The sequence below is a fragment of the Vigna unguiculata genome, chromosome 10 (assembly GCF_037176805.1).
Source record: "Vigna unguiculata cultivar grain cowpea cultivar isolate G323 ecotype 2 chromosome 10, ASM3717680v1, whole genome shotgun sequence".
Lineage (NCBI taxonomy): Eukaryota > Viridiplantae > Streptophyta > Magnoliopsida > Fabales > Fabaceae > Vigna > Vigna unguiculata.
In genome coordinates this window covers 2,743,267-2,764,539 of record NC_140801.1, presented here as the reverse complement: position 1 = coordinate 2,764,539, position 21,273 = coordinate 2,743,267, and the positions used below count along the sequence as shown (strand labels likewise).

The following is a 21,273-nucleotide window of genomic DNA, read 5'->3' as shown; positions in this document are numbered from 1 at the left end:
ATGTGGACACAAAAGAAGGAATCTCTTTATATAAAATTATAGATAAATTCCTTTTACATAAATATTTTTTTTAATTAAGAATTTTATATATATATATATATTGAACCACACACCTCTGTTTCCTTCACAAAACTCAAAACTCTACCCAATCCCCACCAGTCCTAATCTACCAAAGAAAAAATTCAACCGAATAAGAAAAAAATTGCCCTTTAGTGAAAACATGCGAAGCTTAATCTCTTTTGTTTTTGTTCTTGCTTTAATTTCCCCATGCCTACGTTGTGATGAAACCAAAATTAATGGACTTTATAATATAATAAACTATGGTGCTAAGGGAGATGGGAAATCGGATGATGCACAGGTATGTGTTTTTTATTTTGTTATTTACAATTTTCAGGCTTAATTGTAATTACTAATTTTACTATACGTATGTTTTAATTCAATTTTTATAATCTCAATTGTGTGTAATATTTATATTTTTGACTTCACATCCAACATTTAACCAATATGTTAATTAATGTCACGTTTTCAATGTTATAATGCTAATTTATCATGTCAATATTTTCATTGACAAGTTAATAAATTGATCAAAATTAAACAAAAAATGAAATATACTTTAAAAGAGGTTTCAATATAATATATAAAATGAATAACTTTTATTTTAAAACAATTTGAGATTGTAGTTTTCATTTTTGTCAATTTTTTTTTAAAGAAAAATATTGGAAGCACCAGAATGCTCTAACCACTATATGCAGATCTTAATTAATAATTTTTGGGAACTAATACAGTATACATAAATGTAATTTTAATGTGTAATCTTTATGTTAAATTACTAGAGTCATTCTTGACCAAATGTATTATAGCATGAATTAGCTTTTCTTACTATATGAAACAATTATACTCTTTGTTAGAAGTTTCACATCGATTAAATAATATAATATATAAGTGGGTCCAAACTTTATCTTTCAAGTTGATTTCGTGAGATTGAGTTAAACTTAAAGTGCACTTCTTAACATAATATTAAAATCATAATAATAAAATTTGATGTATATTGAATATATTGTTGAGTCTTTCTCATCATCTCCCTATAAACTCTACTCCTTCAAATTATAAACTCGTTAGGTTTTTTATCATCTCAAAAGATATTCACTTCTCTCTCCAACATTATATTAGCATATAATATTCTAAAAATAATTACAAATCCCTAAAATAATATTATTTATTCATATAAAAAACAGTTACAAAGACCAAGAAGTGATTTAGATTTAAAAAAAAAAAACTATAATATTATTTTGTTTTGAGCAATTGACTTGATGTTTAATATATAGGATATTTGTTGTGAATTGGTGGCAGGCATTTTTAAAAGCTTGGGAAAGCAGTTGTGGAGCAAAAGGTATGGCAACTCTAGTCATACCTGCAAATTATCAATTCCTTCTCTCACCCTTAATGCTAAAGGGTCCTTGCCTTGCCTCAACTATTCAAATTCAGGTATTTCTAATGTTAATGTTACACTTGCAAGTGAAAAAAAAAATTAACTTTAATTATATTAAAGTGGCTTGTTGTTTACAACTTACTAACATGATATATTTTTAATGAGTTAAATATATTTTAGTTTTTTAATTTTATCGTAAATTTGGATTTTATTTCTGTTTAAAATTTTGTTATATTTTGGTTCTAAAATTAAAAAAAATGGATATAATTTTTTTAACTTAATTATCTTAATATATTTTACGTATTAAATACGTTTTTTTTTCATATTGAAGCATTAACCTGTTAAACGGTATTAGAACAAGACCTGTTTGACATGTAAAAAAAAAAAAAAAAACATAATTGACTAAAAATAATTATATTTATTTATTTTCAAGAAAATGCATTCCAGTTACGAAAAACAGATTAGACTAAAATAATATTTAAGCATGGATTAAATTTATACTTTATTTGAAATGAATTTATTCACCCTTTTATATTTAACCATCGATTAAGTTTATACTTTATTTGAAATGAATTTATTCATCCTAAAAAGGTGGTGTAATAAACAATTTAGAAAATAGATGATTCTTAAGATCCTAACAATTTTATTCTGGCTACATCATGCACAGAGTCTGAATTGAAAATACTACATAAAATTATATAATTTTACGATTTTACGAGTTAATAAAATGGACGATCCTTTAATTTTCTTAAGAGTTTGATCAATGTTGTTGCAGCTTCAGGGGAAACTAGTTGCAGCAGAGAAGAACGCATGGCCATCATATAAGTATGCTTGGATTTTGATCTCAAATGTAAATGGTCTCACAGTTGATGGAACTGGAGGATCACTCGATGGCTTCGGTTCTTCATGGTGGTCATGCACAAACTGTCAACGACCATCGGTTAGAGAATTCTTTAATAATACAGTCTTCACTAAGTTTTTATTAGGTTTAAGATTCTGATTTATGTTTTTCCAATTCTTGTGGGTGATGTGATGAAGGCCATTACTTTCAACTCGTGCAATGGTCTTACTGTTAACTACTTAAACATCATTAACAGTCCAAAAGCTCACATAAACATAAACAATTGTGTGGGAGCCACATTTTCTGGAATCACTATTCAGTCTCCTGCTGACACTCACAACACTGATGGAATTGATGTTTATGCTTCAAAAAACATCTGGATCAAAGATTCTACTATAGCATGTGGTAAACCAATGTTCATCTCTTGCATACATACATATATATATATATATATATATATATATATATATATATATATATATATATATATATATATATATATATATATATTTCTTTGATAGTTTAATTTTTAGTAAAAATTAGAATTAGTTTATCTTTAAAATTTTGGATCAATTTAGTCTCTCGTCTTTGAAAATGCGTAAATTTAATCTTCTTAATTAAATTTTGTTAAATTTATTTAGCATTTCAAACATGTTTTCTAGCTAATATTGAAGCAGAAATATGTCAAATGGTGTAAATAATTCAAAAAAACTAAATATAAAATTCACACATTTATAAAGTTAAAAACTAAATTAGGTCAAAAGTTTGAAGATCAACTAATTTCAAAATATGTTGAGGAAAAAAACATATTTATGATATATATATATATATATATATATATATATATATATATATATATATATATAATTTTTAGTACAGTGTTTTTAAATACTTAATAGATGCAAAGTTTTAACTTTATTTGTGTTTCTAAATAGGTGATGATTGCATTGCGATCAGTGGTGGCTCCTCTTATGTCAATGTTACTGGGTGTGCTTGTGGACCAGGCCATGGAATAAGGTTTTTATATACGAAAACTCTGTTTTACTTGCGTGTATTTTCAAGTAATATCTAGTTAACAGATATGTGGTTGGAAATTCAAGAATTAGCATGTTAAGTGAATATAAAAATGTTAAATAATATATTTTGTTATATGTTTTTGTGAATCAGCGTTGGGAGCCTGGGAAATGGCAAAAGTAACACAGTGGAACAAGTTCAAGTACGAAATTGTAACTTCACAAACACGCAGAATGGAGCAAGAATTAAGACATATGCGGTATAAGATTTATTTTTTCCCCTTTTTTTTATGTGCCTTTTAGAAGTTTTATTACATAAAGTTTCAACAAATACACGAAGTTCTCTGCTAATTGTTATAAAGTAGTCATGGATTTTTTTTCACTCTATCACAACGGTAAACTAGCTAAAATTAGATGAAAAAGAGTTCAAATTCTTTACTATTTTTTAGAGTAAGAGGTGTGCTTGATAAATGAGAATTAATTTCTAAGGAACATTAAAAATTATATAAGAAAGAAAAAGGAAAATTTAAATATTTTATCACTATCTGTTGCCATTTTAATAGAATTAACATTACATATTTATCCATTTTTTTGCAGGGTGGATCAGGTTATGCAAGAGGAATCACATTTCAGGAAATTAATTTGATACAAACTCGAAACCCAATAATTATTAACCAATTCTACACTAACACAACTCAATCTTTAAAGGTATTCACTTAATTATTTCATAAAGTTTGGATATAATGTAATCAAGATTTTAAATTTTATAAAAAAATAGTATGTAATTTCACAATATGCATTTTTTTTATCTCTTCAATTAATTATTACTCATATACTTGAGAGTAGTGTACGTCCTAAATTAGTTAATTTATTTATTACTTATTAAAGTTGCATTTTTGAGATAATTAGAATGGAGGAGTTGAAGTGAGTGGAATCACATTTCGTGGATTTCGTGGAACAAGTATGACTAATGCAGCTATTACATTGAATTGTGGTCCACAAGGTTGTTTCAACATTGTATTGGATCGAAATAACATCGTCTCTTCTCAACAAGGAAAACCAGCTTCTTGTTCCTGCAAAAATGCCCATGGAACAATTACATCTTCTCTTCCAAATTGTTCTTGCTTATTGCCATGAAATCTTTCTTATTCTTGTATATGGTCCTCAAAGGTTTGGGAGAAAAAAAATAAATTTAAGAATGAGACTTTATTTTTTTACTAATGAAATAATTTATGTGAAAAAAATATTATAATTTTATTTAAAATTTATTTTTTGAGTGTTTTTAGATTTTTTCTTCTTGAAGACCTAAAGGCTAAAAATTATTTTTTAAGCATTTTTTTTTTCTTAGAGGCTTGAAGTAATGGTATTATCTACTTATATGCTTTACCGGTTGTAACATCTTAAATTAGTAGATTTATATTACTAAGGCTTAAATACTTTTTTCATCCTCATTTTTGTAGTGTTTGTTACGGATGATCTTAATTTTTACCAAATGTTTAAAATGGTCCTCATTTTCGCAATTCGTGTTTAATTTAGTCCTTTTGTGTGACGCCGTTTAAATCAGTAACGAAGTAGTGTACAAATGACATTGTTTGTATTACGTTGAATTATGGTGTATTATGTGTACAATACAACTATAGTAATTAGATAATTGAAGATAAATTGATGAGCTAGGGTTTTGAAAATGAATTGTTGGGCAGAAGAAATTTTGACAATATTCCTTCCTCAATTCCCAATTTGTGTTGGTGTCTTCCTGCAGTCTTCTTCCTGCAATCCCATTGTTTAGGTATGTCACGGTTCCAATATTTTTCCTTTACCTCTGGTTCTAATCGTTGGAGGCAACAGTGTTGTAGCACTTCCTGCAATGTTGGTGGTTCAATGAGAAATTGATTAACCCCAATTTGTAAATGCGGAGATATGCAAATCCCAAAACATAATCACGAAAACCCTAACCCCAACTGATTGCAATCTACAAAACAATCCCGAAAACCCTAAACCCAAGAGCAAAGTACTTACCTCGTCGATGATGATTATCTGGAAACTTGAAATTGAACGCAAAAATCACCACGTCCAATTGCTTCCTCTGAAAATCGGGGATGCAAAAATCGCCTCCCACCCACCAGAATCCCTAATTGCAGCGTCAACCTTAATTGCATAGTTTGCCCCAAATTTGAATTTTAACGTTATTAATCCAGCTGTACTATACACCTAATGAACCACAATTCAACGTAATACAAATAGTGACACATGTACAGTGCTTCGTTACTGATTTAAACGACATCACACAAAAGGACTAAATTAAACACGAATTGCGAAAATGAGGACCATTTTAAATATTTGGTAAAAATAAGGATCATCCGTAACAAACACTACGAAAATGAGAACGAAAAAGATATTTAAGCCTATTACTAATTAACCATTACAAGTTAGGTATTAAGCAAACCTAGTCGTATGGATAAAAGACATTTATATAAAAAGTCTTTCAAACTAGAGTAGATGTAGTCATTTCACAAACTAAAGTCAAAATACAAAAGTTATTAAAGTTCTACAAAATATAAAATAAGACAAATCAACTACATCATGTCATGTATATCTATGTACATCACGCCATAGAAACTCCAAAGACATTCCTCAACCTACGAGCTAACACCAACACAATTTGAAACCTCATATATGCTCATGCCATAGAAGCGATTATTGCAAAAAAAGACATAAACAATCAATAAACAAAAAGAGAGCAAGCTAATGATAACTTAGGCATTCATATAAAATAATATATAAAGATCTATTACAACTAAACTAGCAGTTGTTCAATTCATGTAAATTACAAAATAATTCTCATCCATTTACATAATTACGTCCTATACTCAATTATCAAGATTTATGCATTCACTCGGACCCTAAAAGCATTGCTTTATCATGTAAAATGAAATCCTCAGTAGTACAGATTTCAGTAATGGTACATGGTCCCCCTCTCTTATGACAAAGTGAGTTCACTTATAGCCTAATAGAAATGGAGTCCATGACTCCAAGACCAGTTATAGGAACATCTTTCCCTCTTCACCATATAGACTTCTTCCTTTGTATGAGTCTGAGTGTAAGGATAGTTTCCAAAGAGTGACCCTAGTAAATACATAACACTAGACTCACATGTCATACCATTCCTCCTTAGGAATTATATGACCATACAATTCAAACACAACATTCAAGCACACAAAAAGTTCCACGAGTAATTTTTGGATTTTCCCACAACCTGGGGATTTGGCTCTAGGATGTAGAATTCACACTAGCGAGTTTTATAGGTGACGTGTGGATTTTTCCACAACATGTGAATTTTGCAGTTCTGATTAGAAATAATTTTTTTTTAAAGTAAAACTTGAACTCAATTGCACAAAGCCTTATTTTTCACAACCCCTTCCACCATTTCATATTTTACAAATATGAAATTACAATTCAATTCATCCACACTTCATAAACAGAAAGATATCCTCCAAAATTTTCACGCTATCATCTCAATTTCATCCCCAAATCAAACATATGTAATTCAATCAAACCATTCAATAGAATTTGCTACAACTATTTAAACATAAAAGACATCAGAGCCAACTTCCTTCACCTTCAAAGACAACACAAAACTCTAAGAACCCCCAAAGTGGCTTCAAACTTGCAAAAGTTCTACCTCAACCTATGGACAACTAGAAGATGATTGAACTGACCCAAACATGCTATGAATTAACAAGGAGAGAAAAAAATATTGTTATGTGCACAATCATATATTAATAAGTAAATAACTTTTTTTCTCAATTTTAGTTTGTTTTATATATTGTTTTACATTTATTTTAAGACTTCTAAAATGTTTTCTAAACATGGGGCTTAAAAATGTTTAATTTGACCTAAATATATTATACATTGTTGGAAGTCCCACATCGATTAGGAATAAGGCCAATTCACAATATATAAGAGGGTGCAATCCTCACCTTACAAGCCGGCTTTGTGGGGTTGAGTTGTGCTTAAAACCCACTTCTAACAACATCTAAGCAAAATAGTTGGGGAAATTTGGAGACATAGGAATGAGGTGATCTTTAAGCAAAAGAAAGTTGACACTGAGGAGATTTTTAGTCTTGCTCAAGTTAATGCTTGGGCTTGGTTGAAACATAAAATTCCTTCGGTAAAGTTTTCATATAGTGACTAGTACTTCGCTCATATTGTGTGTTTAAAATCTCTATGATATGATGCTTTATGTGTTTAAGTTGTCAAGTGAGCATGAAAGGGATTCCCATGTCTAAAGAAATGAGTTCTTCATCAGTGATTATACACAATTCTTTGGTTACTCCGTAACAACCAAGAGAACATAGTCTCGGGAGCGCAACGAACCATGCATACATGGCTTTGTATTCACTTTCTGTGTAATCTTGTAAACTAGCCAGTGAAGGTGCGATCTAGGTGGCTAATCTTAAGATTCCTACCCAGCTTGACGTTGGGGAGGCATAACTCTTGCATTGAAAGTCCAGTTTTAATTGTTCTGCCAGATTATTGTAGTAGCATAGTATGTTGTTGGCGCCTACTCAAGCTCTATTTCCTTTCCAAGAATATTGCTTAGATGTTGTTCGAAGGCCCCTATGATATATATTATATGTCCAATGTCTAGGGAAATCTTAACTTTTGTACATGAAAGTTTTATCGTTGTTTTGACATGTTTAGGAGATGCACTGCATCTTTCTCTCATCTTTTTGTAAATGGATTAGAGCATCCCTCAAGTGCTCTATTATTAATTTAATTTAATTCTTTGCCGATAAAAAAAAATCACTTCTAACATGGTATCAAAGCCAAGTTATATACATCTCGTGCGTGGGACTAGAAAAATGGGTGGTCTATTAGCGGTCCGATATCTGGTGGAACAAAATGTCTAAGAAAGCTCGTTAGGATAGCCTCTAACTTGACTTTATACCATGTTAGAAGTGAGTTTTAAGCCTAACTCAACCCCATAAAATTCGTTTGTAAGGTGAGGTTTGCACCTCAATTTATATATTGTGAATTGGTCTTATCCCTAGTCGATGTGGAACTTCCAACATACATTACATCATCAGCTAAAGGAAATTTTTCGCAATCAAACAGGCAATTAAAAATTATTTATAAAAATGCATCCTTAGAATTTTCAAAATAATTACGTCTGATCAATACTAGTTGTGAGTAAAATAATAAGAAAGGTAAGTTAAACAAATCATTAATCTATACAAAATATTTTGCACTAAATTTCAATTTTTATATATATATAATTATCATTGTCTTAATAAAGGTTATTAAGGATTAACCTTTATAAAAGACTTAATTAAAATATATTTTTTTTATCAACAAAAAATGAAATTAATAAAAGGATGCTCTAACTCTTTTAAAACAAATTACAAACTACCCTCGTACAAGGATTACACATTTTGTAGGTACCATATTCATAATCACAAATTAAGGATATCTTATCAAGGACAAAACATATACAATTAATATGTTAAACGAGTTTCTTGCTTGACAAAATTATAGAGATGAGATAAAATCATAGGTAAAGAACAAAAACATTGTTTCCTTATTACAACAACATAGTTTTAAGGTGAGCCAGAATCATAGTCTTGATGTTGTTATGGTGCCTCACCAGATCATGAAGGTATCTTCCTGCATACTTTCATTCCTTGTTGGAGACTTCCCTCTTTTAAGGTGTATTCACTTGAGTGAATGAGTTTGAGGGAGAGGGAGTAGATTTGAAAATATATGAATTCTGTGTTTTTGTTTTTAAGGGATTTAGAAGTGATAGTGACTGAATTTGGAAGTAAATTTTGTGAAAGTTTGTGAATGATTTAATTTATGTGATAAATTAAAAAAAAATTAATAGAAATAATAGATAGATTACCATATTGATCTTTATATAATAAGTAGTATAAATTGACATTTGTACGAGTAATATTTATTTTGTTAATATTTTTTAACTACTAGAATTGAAAAAATAATTATAAAAATTAATAAAATAATATATTTATTTAGTAGTACATTATAATAAATTTTACCAAGAAATTCTGAAGGCGTTTTTGTATTATTAATAACAATATTATGGAATATTATTCTAGAATCTAGGTCATTTGAAGAACAATAACATTTATAACTGATAATAAAATAACTTTAAAAAGTTTGACAACCATATTTATCCACGAAGTACATCGATTCTAACATATAAAGATCCGATCCAGTGCAGTGGGGGATCGAATCTGCAAAGAATGGGATCAGATCCCTCTCCATCTCCATGTCCAGATCTGTTCCAACCTCATATGGGATCAGATACCTTCTCCTTACACAATGGTTCGATCGGTTCCAACGTCCATGGATCAGATCCCTCTCCACAAAGCTCTCGTGGATCGATTCCAACGTCCATGGATTGGATTCCTCTCCAAAAAGCTCTCGTGGATCGTACCAACATGATTGGATCAAATCCCTTCTTAAGTGGATTGGTTCCACACTTGACTATATCAGATCAAGTACTTTGTTTCCTTCTCCATTTTCTTCTCTGTTCAAACCTCATGAACGATCACTTCCATGCACGGATGATGCTCCATTCTTGACCACCATGGTCTTCTCGATGCACTTCACAACATTTTAGAGGGTAAAATGGTGTTTTCTCAAATAATTCCCTCAAATTTGCTCTTCATACGTGAATTGAAAAAGTAGTGCATCCTGCAAATCATCGTTTTGGCTTGCCCTCCAATCAACCCAAATAAACATAATTTTCACCTCGTAATCCATGCATTTCCTTTCAATCAACAAATTACCTCAGGCGAACATAACATTAGTCTCTCAATCCCATTCCTACAAAGAAAAGGCTATACTCCCCCACTAATTATCTCCCTGTATAAGAAAATTTCACTCCCAATATTCACTGCCTCTACATAAAATGCCATCTCTTCCCTAGTTCTCACAATCCTACAAGGAAAACATTCAACACTCCCATACTATCTACCTTTATATTTATAAGTTCTGGATCAATAGTTCCTCGATTCCTGGACACAATGATTTTAAACATTAAATTCGACATTCGATCCGGTCAATATATGACAATGTAGCTTTAGATAATTTGTGTTTCATCAAAGTCCATGCACTACTTATGTATAAAATCTTTCTTCAGAGTCCAATTTACTTTGTTTAAAGATTACTCCATTTCTTTGCTTTCAGGTTTCATAGATAATTGCTAACTACATTCCTTTCCAAATTTAATTTTGTCAACTACAAACTTTGTAAGTACAGTAGGGCCGAAAGACTATTTTGTGTATTTTAAATTTTTTTAAAATATTCATATGTCAACCCAGTAGCGTGTCACGTGTCAGAGTCAATGTTCTATACTCAATTTAGTCTCTATATTTATTATTTTTGTTCAATTTAGTTCCAATTTTTGTTAACATGAACCAATTTCGTCCCTTTCCAAATTGAAACCAAATTTATTTTTTATATTAAAATTCACATTTTTTATTAAATATGTTTATATAATATATTAAAATTCACATCATTATAACTTTGATATAAAAGTTAAATTTAGTCACATCTTCAATAGGAACAAAATTGGTCAATTTTAAACAAAATTGGAACTAAATTGAACAAAAATAACAAATATAGCCAAATTGAATATAGAATATTGACTTTAACACTGACACACTATTGGGTTGACATGTGGACATTTAAAAAAATTCAAAAAAATCACGAAGTGACATGTGGCAGTCACTGTTCATGACCATTAATGATTTAAACGGTGTTAGTAAAAAAAGATTCAATTGAACAAAATTGACGAAAATTAGAATCTATTTGAACACAAAACAAAAATTAAGACTTATTTGACAAAACTTAACAAAAATTTAAAAAAAAAAGGTATTTTAACCTTACAAAATCATGAACAAAGTTAATCAAATAAGTGTCTTTGGATAAGCACTAATTTGAAACAGAACTGGACCTTTTGGTCACTTCAAAATATTGAAGGGTAAACTTTAACTAATTATTACAATTTTGGTACTGTAAATGTTTTCGTTTCATCAAGGGTTTTGTAATCGATCAATTTAGTAAACATTTCAAAAAAAAAAAAAATATATATATATATATATATATATATATATATATTTATTTATTTATAAAGTGACACGTAACTAGCCAAATACATAAATTTGTCTATAACTTATACAGTTTAATTGGTGTCTTAGGTTAACTACACAAGGAATGAAAAAAAAAAAAGTATAAATTATGCTGAAACGTAAACGATATCAAGACAATAACAATTTATTCGAACTATATCAAGACAATAACAATTTATTCGAAGCTATAATCTGTATTTTATTTCCTATAAGATAAAAAAAATAACTAATTAGTAAAAGCAAATTTTTTGTCTAAAATAAAAATATCAATACAGAATTAATAAAACATTTATTCTATGTAGTAAAGAAAATACAAAATTTGTCCTAAAATCAAGAAATAAAAACATAAGATCAATCCAACCAAAGAAATTAATGTTAGATTGTATTTTGAATATTCATCTTAATCTAAAAAGATTTAGATATGAGATTGGGTTGAAAAAATATTTAAATTTGGTTAACGATATATGGAAATTAATTTTGGAATACATACTATTTAGGAATATAGATATTTTTAAATAATTTATCCCTCGAAAAAAATATGAAATTCAATTTTCAAACATTTTTGGAATAATTTTTTTAATTTTAAATTAAATTTTCGTATCTTCATTTACGAAACATATTCCTAAACTTGTGATGAAATTTTATAATGAAAAATCCTCTTTGAGAGATGATTTTAAATAATGATTTAACATTTAATTATATTTTTATAAATATTTATGTATTTTATTTAATGAAAAATTTATTCTACTTTATTTTAATACATTCTCTAATTATAAATAAATGTGTTTCCAATTCTTATAATGAAAACATATAATAGAGTGATTAAAAACGTTAGATTCAATCTTATTTTATTATTTTCGGTTGTACGGTAAGAATCAAATATTCAATGAAAAGATAGAACATTAAGATATTCTAGTGACACAAGGAAGCCTACCAACTATAAATCTTGAACCGCATTATATTCAGATAGGAATGGATGTTTTTATATAGAACCAGTGCTATATCCGTGCGTATGCACGGATGCTGTGTTTTTTTTATTTTTCTTTTAATTTTGTGTTTGTAAAATAGAAAAACATTAGTTATATTTGCAGTAAATAATTATTTTACATATATTATCATACAATATTATTGTTTACACGAATAATAATAATAAATATTAGAGTTATATATTATTAAAATTAGGATAGATGAATATTGCTTTAATCTTTATTGTTATAGTTTTTAATGGATTAATTTAAAATTGATTACAAATAACTCTAGATATTTTGTTAATTATTTGGAATAAAAATATATTATATTTTTTAATAGATTACTCTAAAATTGCTTATAAATAATCAAATATATTTTATTAGATGGAATAATAAAATATTATATTTTTTAATTGCTTACTAATAAATAAATTGGTTACAAATAATATTATGGTTATTATTATTGTGATATTTATGTATTAAAATGTCACATGGTTATTGGTTATTATAATCTTTGGAGGGATATATTAATTAAAAGTTTAAATATAGTTGCAAAAGTGAGGAATTATTTTTTTTAATATATTGGAATACAAAATTACAAACATCAAAAGTGATAGATGGAAAATGATGTTTAAAGAGAGAAAAAATTGTTTGGTGGATTTGTTTGGGTTCAAAGAAAAAGTTTAATCTTAGGTAAGAAAGGAAAAGAACTCTTCATGACTGTATCAAGAAGATTATAAACTAAAGAATTATGTACCTGATCGATACTATTTCGGTGCGGAACTAGATGATCTTAAGAACCCTCTATGTCGAATTTCCTTCTGTTCCTCTCTGGACTCCTTCTGGATCTCTCTATCGTCTGCACTCCGGGGGTGGGGGTACCTGCAGACACTCCGACCCTTAAGTCAGAAAGTGATTGATATGAGGTGTAATTGGTTAGTTAGAAAAGTGTACCTTTGCCTGTTCACTAGGCCTTAATTTATACTAATTTCTTAATGGACCTGTTATTATTATTTGCGGGTCGTTCGTATTCGAGGATCGATTCTTTCCCTTTCCGACTGAGGTTGCACGCATCGGTTCTTTCCTTATTGGCTGAGATTGTTCTTCTGTGTCTTTGTTAAAGATCAGCTCTTTCCATTCTGAGTTTTGTCCTTTGTCCGTCTGTACTTTTGTCAAAGATCAACTCCTTCCTTTTTGGGGTTTGGCCGTCTGTACTTCTCAAGTATCAACTCCTTCCTTTTTTGGGGTTTTGCCGTCTGTACTTCTCAAATATCAACTCCTTTCTTTTTTGGGGTTTGCACGTCTGTACTTCGTCAAATATCAACTCCTTCCTTTTTGGCTGAGATTGTATGTTGTTCCTTTGTACCTCTGTGCCATAATCACATGTTCCATCTACCACTCCCTTGGGTCGAGATGAACTCGGCCAAAGGGGCCAGGATATATCCGGCCATCACACTTATTGGGCCCTCTATGTTGTGTTGGAGAAAAGGTGAAAAGCAGGTACCCCGGTAATTGGGCCACAACGAATGTGTCTCATACTTGGGTCGGGGTGATCCCGGCCATTTCTGTCTTATTGGGCCAGGATATACCCGGCCATACACCAACACCAACCCCTCCAGTCTCGTAGTGAACGAAGTGAAACAAGAGGCTGAAATGTGTAAAATCGAGTATGAAGGAAAGAAAGAGTGTGGTTGGCCGAGATGTAGCTGACCATTCCTGGACGGGATATACCTGGCCATTCCTGGCTAGGATGTGGTTGTGACGCTGCCAACATGTGTCTTGGCCAAGATGTACCCGGTCATTCCTGGTTGGGATGTGGTTGTGATGCTGCCAACATGTGTCTTGACCGAGATGTACCTGGCCATTCCTGGCCGAGATGTACCTGGCCATTCCTGGTCGAGATGTACCTGGCCATTCCTGGTTGGGATATGGTTGTGATGCTGCCAACATGTGTCTTGGCCGAGATGTACCTGGACATTCCTGGCTGAGATGTACCTGGCCATTCCTGGCTGGGATGTGGTTGTGATGCTGCCAACATGTGTCTTGGCCGAGATGTACCCGGCCATTCCTGACCGAGATGTGGCTGGCCTCTAGCCCTACTAGGTTAGTAAGTCCGCTTTTGTGAGTTGTTATGTGTCATTTTTGTCGTATTTATTTTATCAATATGGGGGGATCATCTAGGGCGATGAAGCTTCCTTTCCCTTTGATATAGATATGAGGGGATCATCTAGGGCGATGAAGCTTCCTTTCTCATTGATACAGATATGAGGGGATCATCTGGTTTGATGAAGCTTCCTTTTCCATTGATATATATATGGGGGGATCATCTAGTTTGACGAAGCTTCCTTTACCATAGAGAGAATGCTAAGAAAGTATTTGTTTGATGCACTTGATTTAAATGTGTGCGTGCTTCAGCGATGGAAAATGTAAGCGTAGAGTAATAATAATGAAAACTTATGCTTTATTCATTGCTACGATGCCTCATTAAAACTTTCTTGACCAAAACCCTCCTTAGGTTAAAAAAAATATCAAGGTAGGAAAGAGTACACCACTTATTATGCAATCAATCCACAAATCGTTCGTAAGAAGTCTGTAAATAAAAAATAAGCATTTAACAAACTAACTGTAATACTTCAAATGTGAGGCGTTCCAGGTTGTTGGAATAGAGACACCTGATAGGTGTTCCCATCTGTATGCGCATTTACCCACAACTTTCTTAACATGGAGTGACCCTATTCCTAATTGGGCGAGAACTTCTCCTCGTGTTTCCGGGCAGCACTTGCCATTTGCCACACTAGATTTCCCTGGTGAAAAGACTTGGGTTTGATTTTGGTATTGTAGCAGTGTTGGGCTCTCAACTTGGTGTATGGGTATTTCTCTCAAGCTGTCTGCATAGAATCTGTGCGCAGTTGGCTGGTCTACATGTACAGTGACTATGTCTCCCGAAGTTGACAGAAATTTTATAGTTAAGTGATACGTGGATATCACCGCACCAAGCATGTTCAACGAAGGTCTCCCTAGCAAAATATTATAAGAGGTGTGAGCGTCAATAATAAGGTATCAAATTTTTACCGTTCGCATCGTTCTCCATGCTCCGAATTTGGTGAACAAATCAATGTAGCCCTTTGTATTCACTCGCTCCCCTCAGAAGCCCATGATTGACTCCGAGTATTGTTGGATTTCTACTTTCGAAATTCTTAACTTTTTGAAAGTGCCCCAGTACAGGATATCCATTGAACTACCCTGGTCTACCAAGGTTTTACTTATTGCAAAGTCATCAATCTCCACTGAGATCACCATTGGGTCATCGTGTTGGGGGTTAATGGCTTGAAAATCATCATCACAGAATGTGATGGGTGGCATGTGCCGCCAGGGACATGTAGATACGACATTGACATTTTGGATTGCTCGGACGTACTTTTTCCTCGCGGACATAGTGGCTCTGCCTCCTGCAAAGCCTCCTGATATATAGTTGATCACCCCTCTCAATGGCTTCTCCCTCACATCCTGTTCATCATCTTTCTCGGGCTCAACCCTCCTTCTGGTGCCTTCTTCTCGCCTCTCCTGGTACCCTAACGCTTTTCGTGGTCACTCCTCATATCTACCTTCTCGCTCTTCTCTGGAAGAGAATCTCCCTTCCTCTCGTTTGACAAATCTTCTCAGGTGTCCTGCTTGTATAAGCTCTTCGATTTTATCTTTCAGAGTAAAACAATCCTCCGTCGTGTGCCCATAATTCGGATGATACCGACAATGCTTAGTGGTATCCGCGTTTGGGGGAGTCGAGACCCTTTGAGGGGTTGCTATTAGGTCGGCATTCAAGGCCTCCTCCAAAATTCTCGCTCAGTTAGACACGAGGGGTGTGTACCTGTTGTACTTTGGTTGTCTAGAGTCCTTGAACCTACTGTTAGGTCGTGGCGCTAACACCCTTTCTCTGTCAATGTATTTCTTTTCCCAAGTGTCTGATTGGGTCGTACTGCGAAACTCCTTTAATTCTTCCATCTGCATAAATTTGGTTGCCTTGGTTCGAAGCTCATCCAGATTGCTCACGGGCTTCTTGCACAAACTGTCAATGAACGGGTCAGGCTTTAACGCTGTTACAAGGTGGTGCATGGCGACCTCAAGATTTAGATTAGAGATATTCAACGATATCTTCCCGAAGCGCTCCATAAACTCTCGCAGAGATTCTCCCTTCTCCTGTCGTATATTTACTAACGCTAGAGAAGTGAGATGGTGTGGCTTACAAGTGGCGAACTGAATGTCGAAACGGGTGACCAACGTATCGAAACAATCAATAGAGTTAGGTGGTAATCGTGTGAACCAGTTGAGTGCAGGACCCTTCAGGGACGTTGGAAACACGCGACAAAGAATTGCGTCATCTGAAGTGTACAACCCTGCTTGGGTGGTGAATACGTCCACGTGCTCCTTTGGATCAGTAGTGACATCGTACTGGCTCATAGTCAATCCCTTCCAGCGTGTAGGAAGTTCTACCTCCATGATCTCGTCCACGAAGGGGTGGCATCTAGCTGTTCTGGGTCTCGCGCTTGTTTGGTGGGTGGTGGTTTGTACCCTGAATTCATCTTGTCTTGTGCCACCCTCTCCTTCTCCATTACTATGAGATTCTTCCCTTTATTGGAAATTTTGCTCAAGTTGTCTTCGCAACCGTTGGTTCTCCTCTCTTAGGGCATTTATTTCTTCTTCATTCTTGTGTCTCAATTCCTCCAACTAGCGGTTCATCTCTCATTGCATCTCCGCTGCTACTGTATTTTGATCGACTGCTGCTCTTGTCGACACCATCCTTCTTGAGAATTGTCTAGTCCCACGGTGGGCGCCAATTGTACCTGATCGATACTATTTCGATGCGGAACTAGACAATCTCAAGAACCCTCTGTGTCGAATCTCCTCCTGTTCCTCCCTGGAATCCTTCTGGATCTCCCCGCCGTCTGCACTCCGGGGGTGGGCGTACCTGTAGACACTCCGACGCTCAAGTCAGAAAGTGATTGATATGAGGTGTAATTGGTTAGTGAGAAAAGTGTACCTTTACTTGTTCACTAGGCCTTAATTTATACTAATTTCTTAATTGACCTGTTATTATTATTTGCGGGCCGTTCGTATTTGAGGATCGATTCTTTCCCTTTCCGACTGAGGTTGCACGCATCGGTTCTTTCCTTATTGGCTGAGATTGTTCTTCTGTGTCTTTGTTAAAGATTAGCTCTTTTCATTCTAAGTTTTGTCCATCTGTACTTTTGTCAAAGATCAACTCCTTCCTTTTTGGGGTTTAGCCGTCTGTACTTCTCAAGTATCAACTCCTTCCTTTTTTGGAGTTTTGTCGTCTGTACTTCTCAAATATCAACTCCTTCCTTTTGTGGGGTTTGTCCGTCTGTACTTCACCAAATATCAACTCCTTCCTTTTTGGCTGAGATTGCACGCTGCTCCTTTGTACCTCTGCGCCATAATCACATGTTCCATCTGCCACTCCCTTGGGTCGGGATGTACTCGGCCAAAAGGGGCCGGGATATATCCGGCCATCACACTTATTGGGCCCTCTGTGTTGTGTTGGAGAAAAGGTGAAAAGTAGGTACCCCGGTAATTGGGCCACAACGAATGTGCCTCATACTTGGGCTGGGGTGATCCTGGCCATTTCTATCTTATTGGGTCAGGATGTACCCGGCCATACACCAACAAATTCCAAAATTCGTTACCCTGTTTTCATCCTAGAAAAATAAGTTTGTTTGTATATAATATGAAAATGCATTGGATCGAAAGATGACCGTTAATTCAATATTTGTATAATTATTGTTATATTTAAATAGAAAAATTATATTTAAGTGTTATAATGATGTATAATTATATATAGTATCTAAATAAATAATTTGATAATATTTATATGTAAATTTATTTGCTTTAAATTATAAAATTGATTAATGATTACGTAATTAAACCATATAAAAGGTTGAAGTGGAGTTTACACTTTTCAATATAAAATATAAACATAAGATATTTTAAAAATCCCGAACAAAATAATAATAAGAAGAATAACAATCACAATGATGATAATTATTATAATACTAATACAAAATAATAGTAATATTATTAATAACATTAATACTAATAATAAAAGTAATAATAATACTGAATATTTATTAATGTTAATATTAACATTGATATTAATAATACTAATAATAATAATTCAAATAATTTAAATAATAATAATATTATGGATTCTGTGAAAAAGAATAACCGTATAAAAATAATTAAATAACTAATCACAAGTATGTTTAGTAATAAATAATATTTATTTCAGAAAAAAAAATATTATTATTATTTTTAATAATAATACTAATGTAATACAACTAATAATAATAAGTAGTGGCCAGTACTGAGACATACGCATGGTTATTATTATTTTTTTCAATTATATTAAGAGAGTTAATGTAATTATAAATAATATGATATTTTTTTTTCTAATATATAATCAAATAATTAATGTTAGTTGTGTGCACACTTACATGTATATAATTTGTAATTTAATTATATATCTTAATTTATGAAATTATTTTTAAAACTATACTTTATATGATCTATATAATATTTTATGATTAGATTAGATAAATTAAAGTTAACTCATTTGTATCTAAAGTATGTGCAAATGATCCTAAGAAAATTTCTCTAGTCAATTAACTAATGATATGTTGGTTATTATTATATTTTATAAAATAGAAATTTGAATATTAGTCTGAAAAATCAAAGGTAATGAGTGATCTAAAAAGTATATATCAAGGATAATGCATAAACCTAAAAAAGATTGAGCTAATTGCATGAATATATATATATATATATATATATATATATATATATATATATATATATATATATTATTGATAATATTTTTATTATTATATGTATTTTTTTAATTATAAAAATGTTATTGTACTATATAATTTTATTAAATAAATTTTTTATGTTCTAAAAAATTTACAGTTTATAATTATTTATAATATTATTATTAGTGTTTTTAACTTATATTATTACCATATTTCACTATTATTAACTTATATTATTAATATTATTAATATTATAAAAATATTATCATAATTCATTTTTGATATCCAAGTTTATCATAATTTACAACTATATCATCAATTGAAACATACTTCTCATAAAATATTGATAATGCTTAAAATTACTATGTAGGGTCAAAATAGTAACAAAATCATGAAAATCAATAACACCAAATCCCTTTTCAATATTTATATAAAGATAACATAACTAATGGACATTAAAACACGTTGCTTGCCTTGATAAATGATGCATATTTTACTAATAACAAATTATGATTTCTGCAATAATTATATTAGTTTTATATTCTACAATTTCTGAGAGATTAGACATTGATCTCCATTGAATTCACATTTCAATCTTATAACAGTAAGGAAAAAAAGCAAATTTATTGTTTTTAAAAAAACAAATTTAATATCTTAGTATTACGAAAGAATGTTTAGGGTTATAGTATATTTTACAATAACAATATATTTAAAATAACAATATTTGGTTTTGGTTATAATATAATTGATTTAATAATTATGTATAGTTTTAACTAATTAAAATATAAATAAAAGAGAGGTTATAATACAATAAATTTAATAATTATTTATATTTTTAGCAAACTAAAATATAATTTTTAGAATCTATTATTATTAAGAACAAAAACTATAGATGGAATAATTAATACTTTATAAATAATAATATTATAGTTCCTTAGTATATATTTCTTTTCTAAATTCAATAAGTTTAATATTGTGTGAGATGTAATAATAACGTATGAAATGCATAAAATGTATAAAATGTAGGTAAGTTTTGCATTATATATCCCGTAAAAAATAAATATAAAAATAAAATTGATGTTAAACTTTGTTAACGAAAACATAAACTTAGACTAATATTTAAAATGAATTGGTGATATGAAATTATAAAAAATGTGAAGCTAAATATAAATTATTATAATCAAAAATAATATATATATATATATATATATATATATATGAGATATATGACGTATTACGGATCCTGTATAAAATAATAATAATAATATAAAAAATAATAATAATGCAAAATAACAATACTAAATATTCATTAATACTAATAATATTAATTATAATAATAATAATAATAGAATAGTTTAGAATTGTAGATCTTCTACAAAATAATAATAATAACAATAGTAATAGTAGAATAATAATAATATTATTAAATATTTATTAAATACTAATCACTTTAACACTAATAATATTAATATATTATTAATTATGTATAGTAAAATAAAATTTTTATATGATTAAAATTTATAATTAAAAATTTTAGTTATATATTATATATATTATATTAAAATGAAATACATATTCATCATCGTTATTAAAATAAAACATAGGTGTATTATGCATTACGGATCTGATACAAAATAAATACAACAAAATATTTAAATTGAGTTTATAACAGAAATTAAAAAGAATTAGCCAAATGAAATTAAAGAAACAAACAGATGTGCATGAGGAATCGATGTTTCATTTGTTTTTTCTTTTTAATTTATATTTAAGTTTATAATTATATATAGTTATAAAATAATATTTTAAAAGAGAGTTTTATGATAAAAAAAACCTAAAACATTAATTATGGGTATTTATTATTTAGTGACAAATTAATTAAAAAATAATAATATTATTTGAATATTAATTTCTTTAAATAAATGTAATGGATAAATATTTGTTACAAAGATTTTAAAGATAAAACTTTACTGTGTTTAATGTATAAAAGAGGGACTTAATGATATATTTATTTAGCACCTATTGAATCAAATTTAAGGTTAATCATGTAA

The 21,273-nt window shown here is 30.6% G+C and overlaps 1 protein-coding gene across 1 annotated transcript; it reads left to right on the top strand.

Annotated features, from left to right (window-relative positions):
* Positions 1-208: 208 nt before the first annotated feature.
* On the top strand, positions 209-4,420 carry LOC114166947 (putative polygalacturonase At3g15720). The gene is made up of 8 exons (XM_085667629.1): positions 209-358; positions 1,351-1,485; positions 2,205-2,369; positions 2,468-2,675; positions 3,206-3,287; positions 3,438-3,543; positions 3,881-3,991; positions 4,193-4,420. The coding sequence occupies exons 1-8, from the start codon at positions 221-223 to the stop codon at positions 4,418-4,420; spliced, it is 1,173 nt and encodes a 390-aa protein (XP_085523755.1). The 5' UTR covers positions 209-220.
* Positions 4,421-21,273: the final 16,853 nt, after the last annotated feature.

Bases quoted from the DNA above. Each gene is read 5' to 3' on its own strand.
- LOC114166947 (XM_085667629.1), top strand. From the start codon at position 221: ATGCGAAGCTTAATCTCTTTTGTTTTTGTTCTTGCTTTAATTTCCCCA. The intron at 359-1,350 runs GTATGTGTTTTT...AATTGGTGGCAG, and splicing joins GGAAATCGGATGATGCACAG to GCATTTTTAAAAGCTTGGGA. The intron at 2,370-2,467 runs GTTAGAGAATTC...GATGTGATGAAG, and splicing joins CAAACTGTCAACGACCATCG to GCCATTACTTTCAACTCGTG.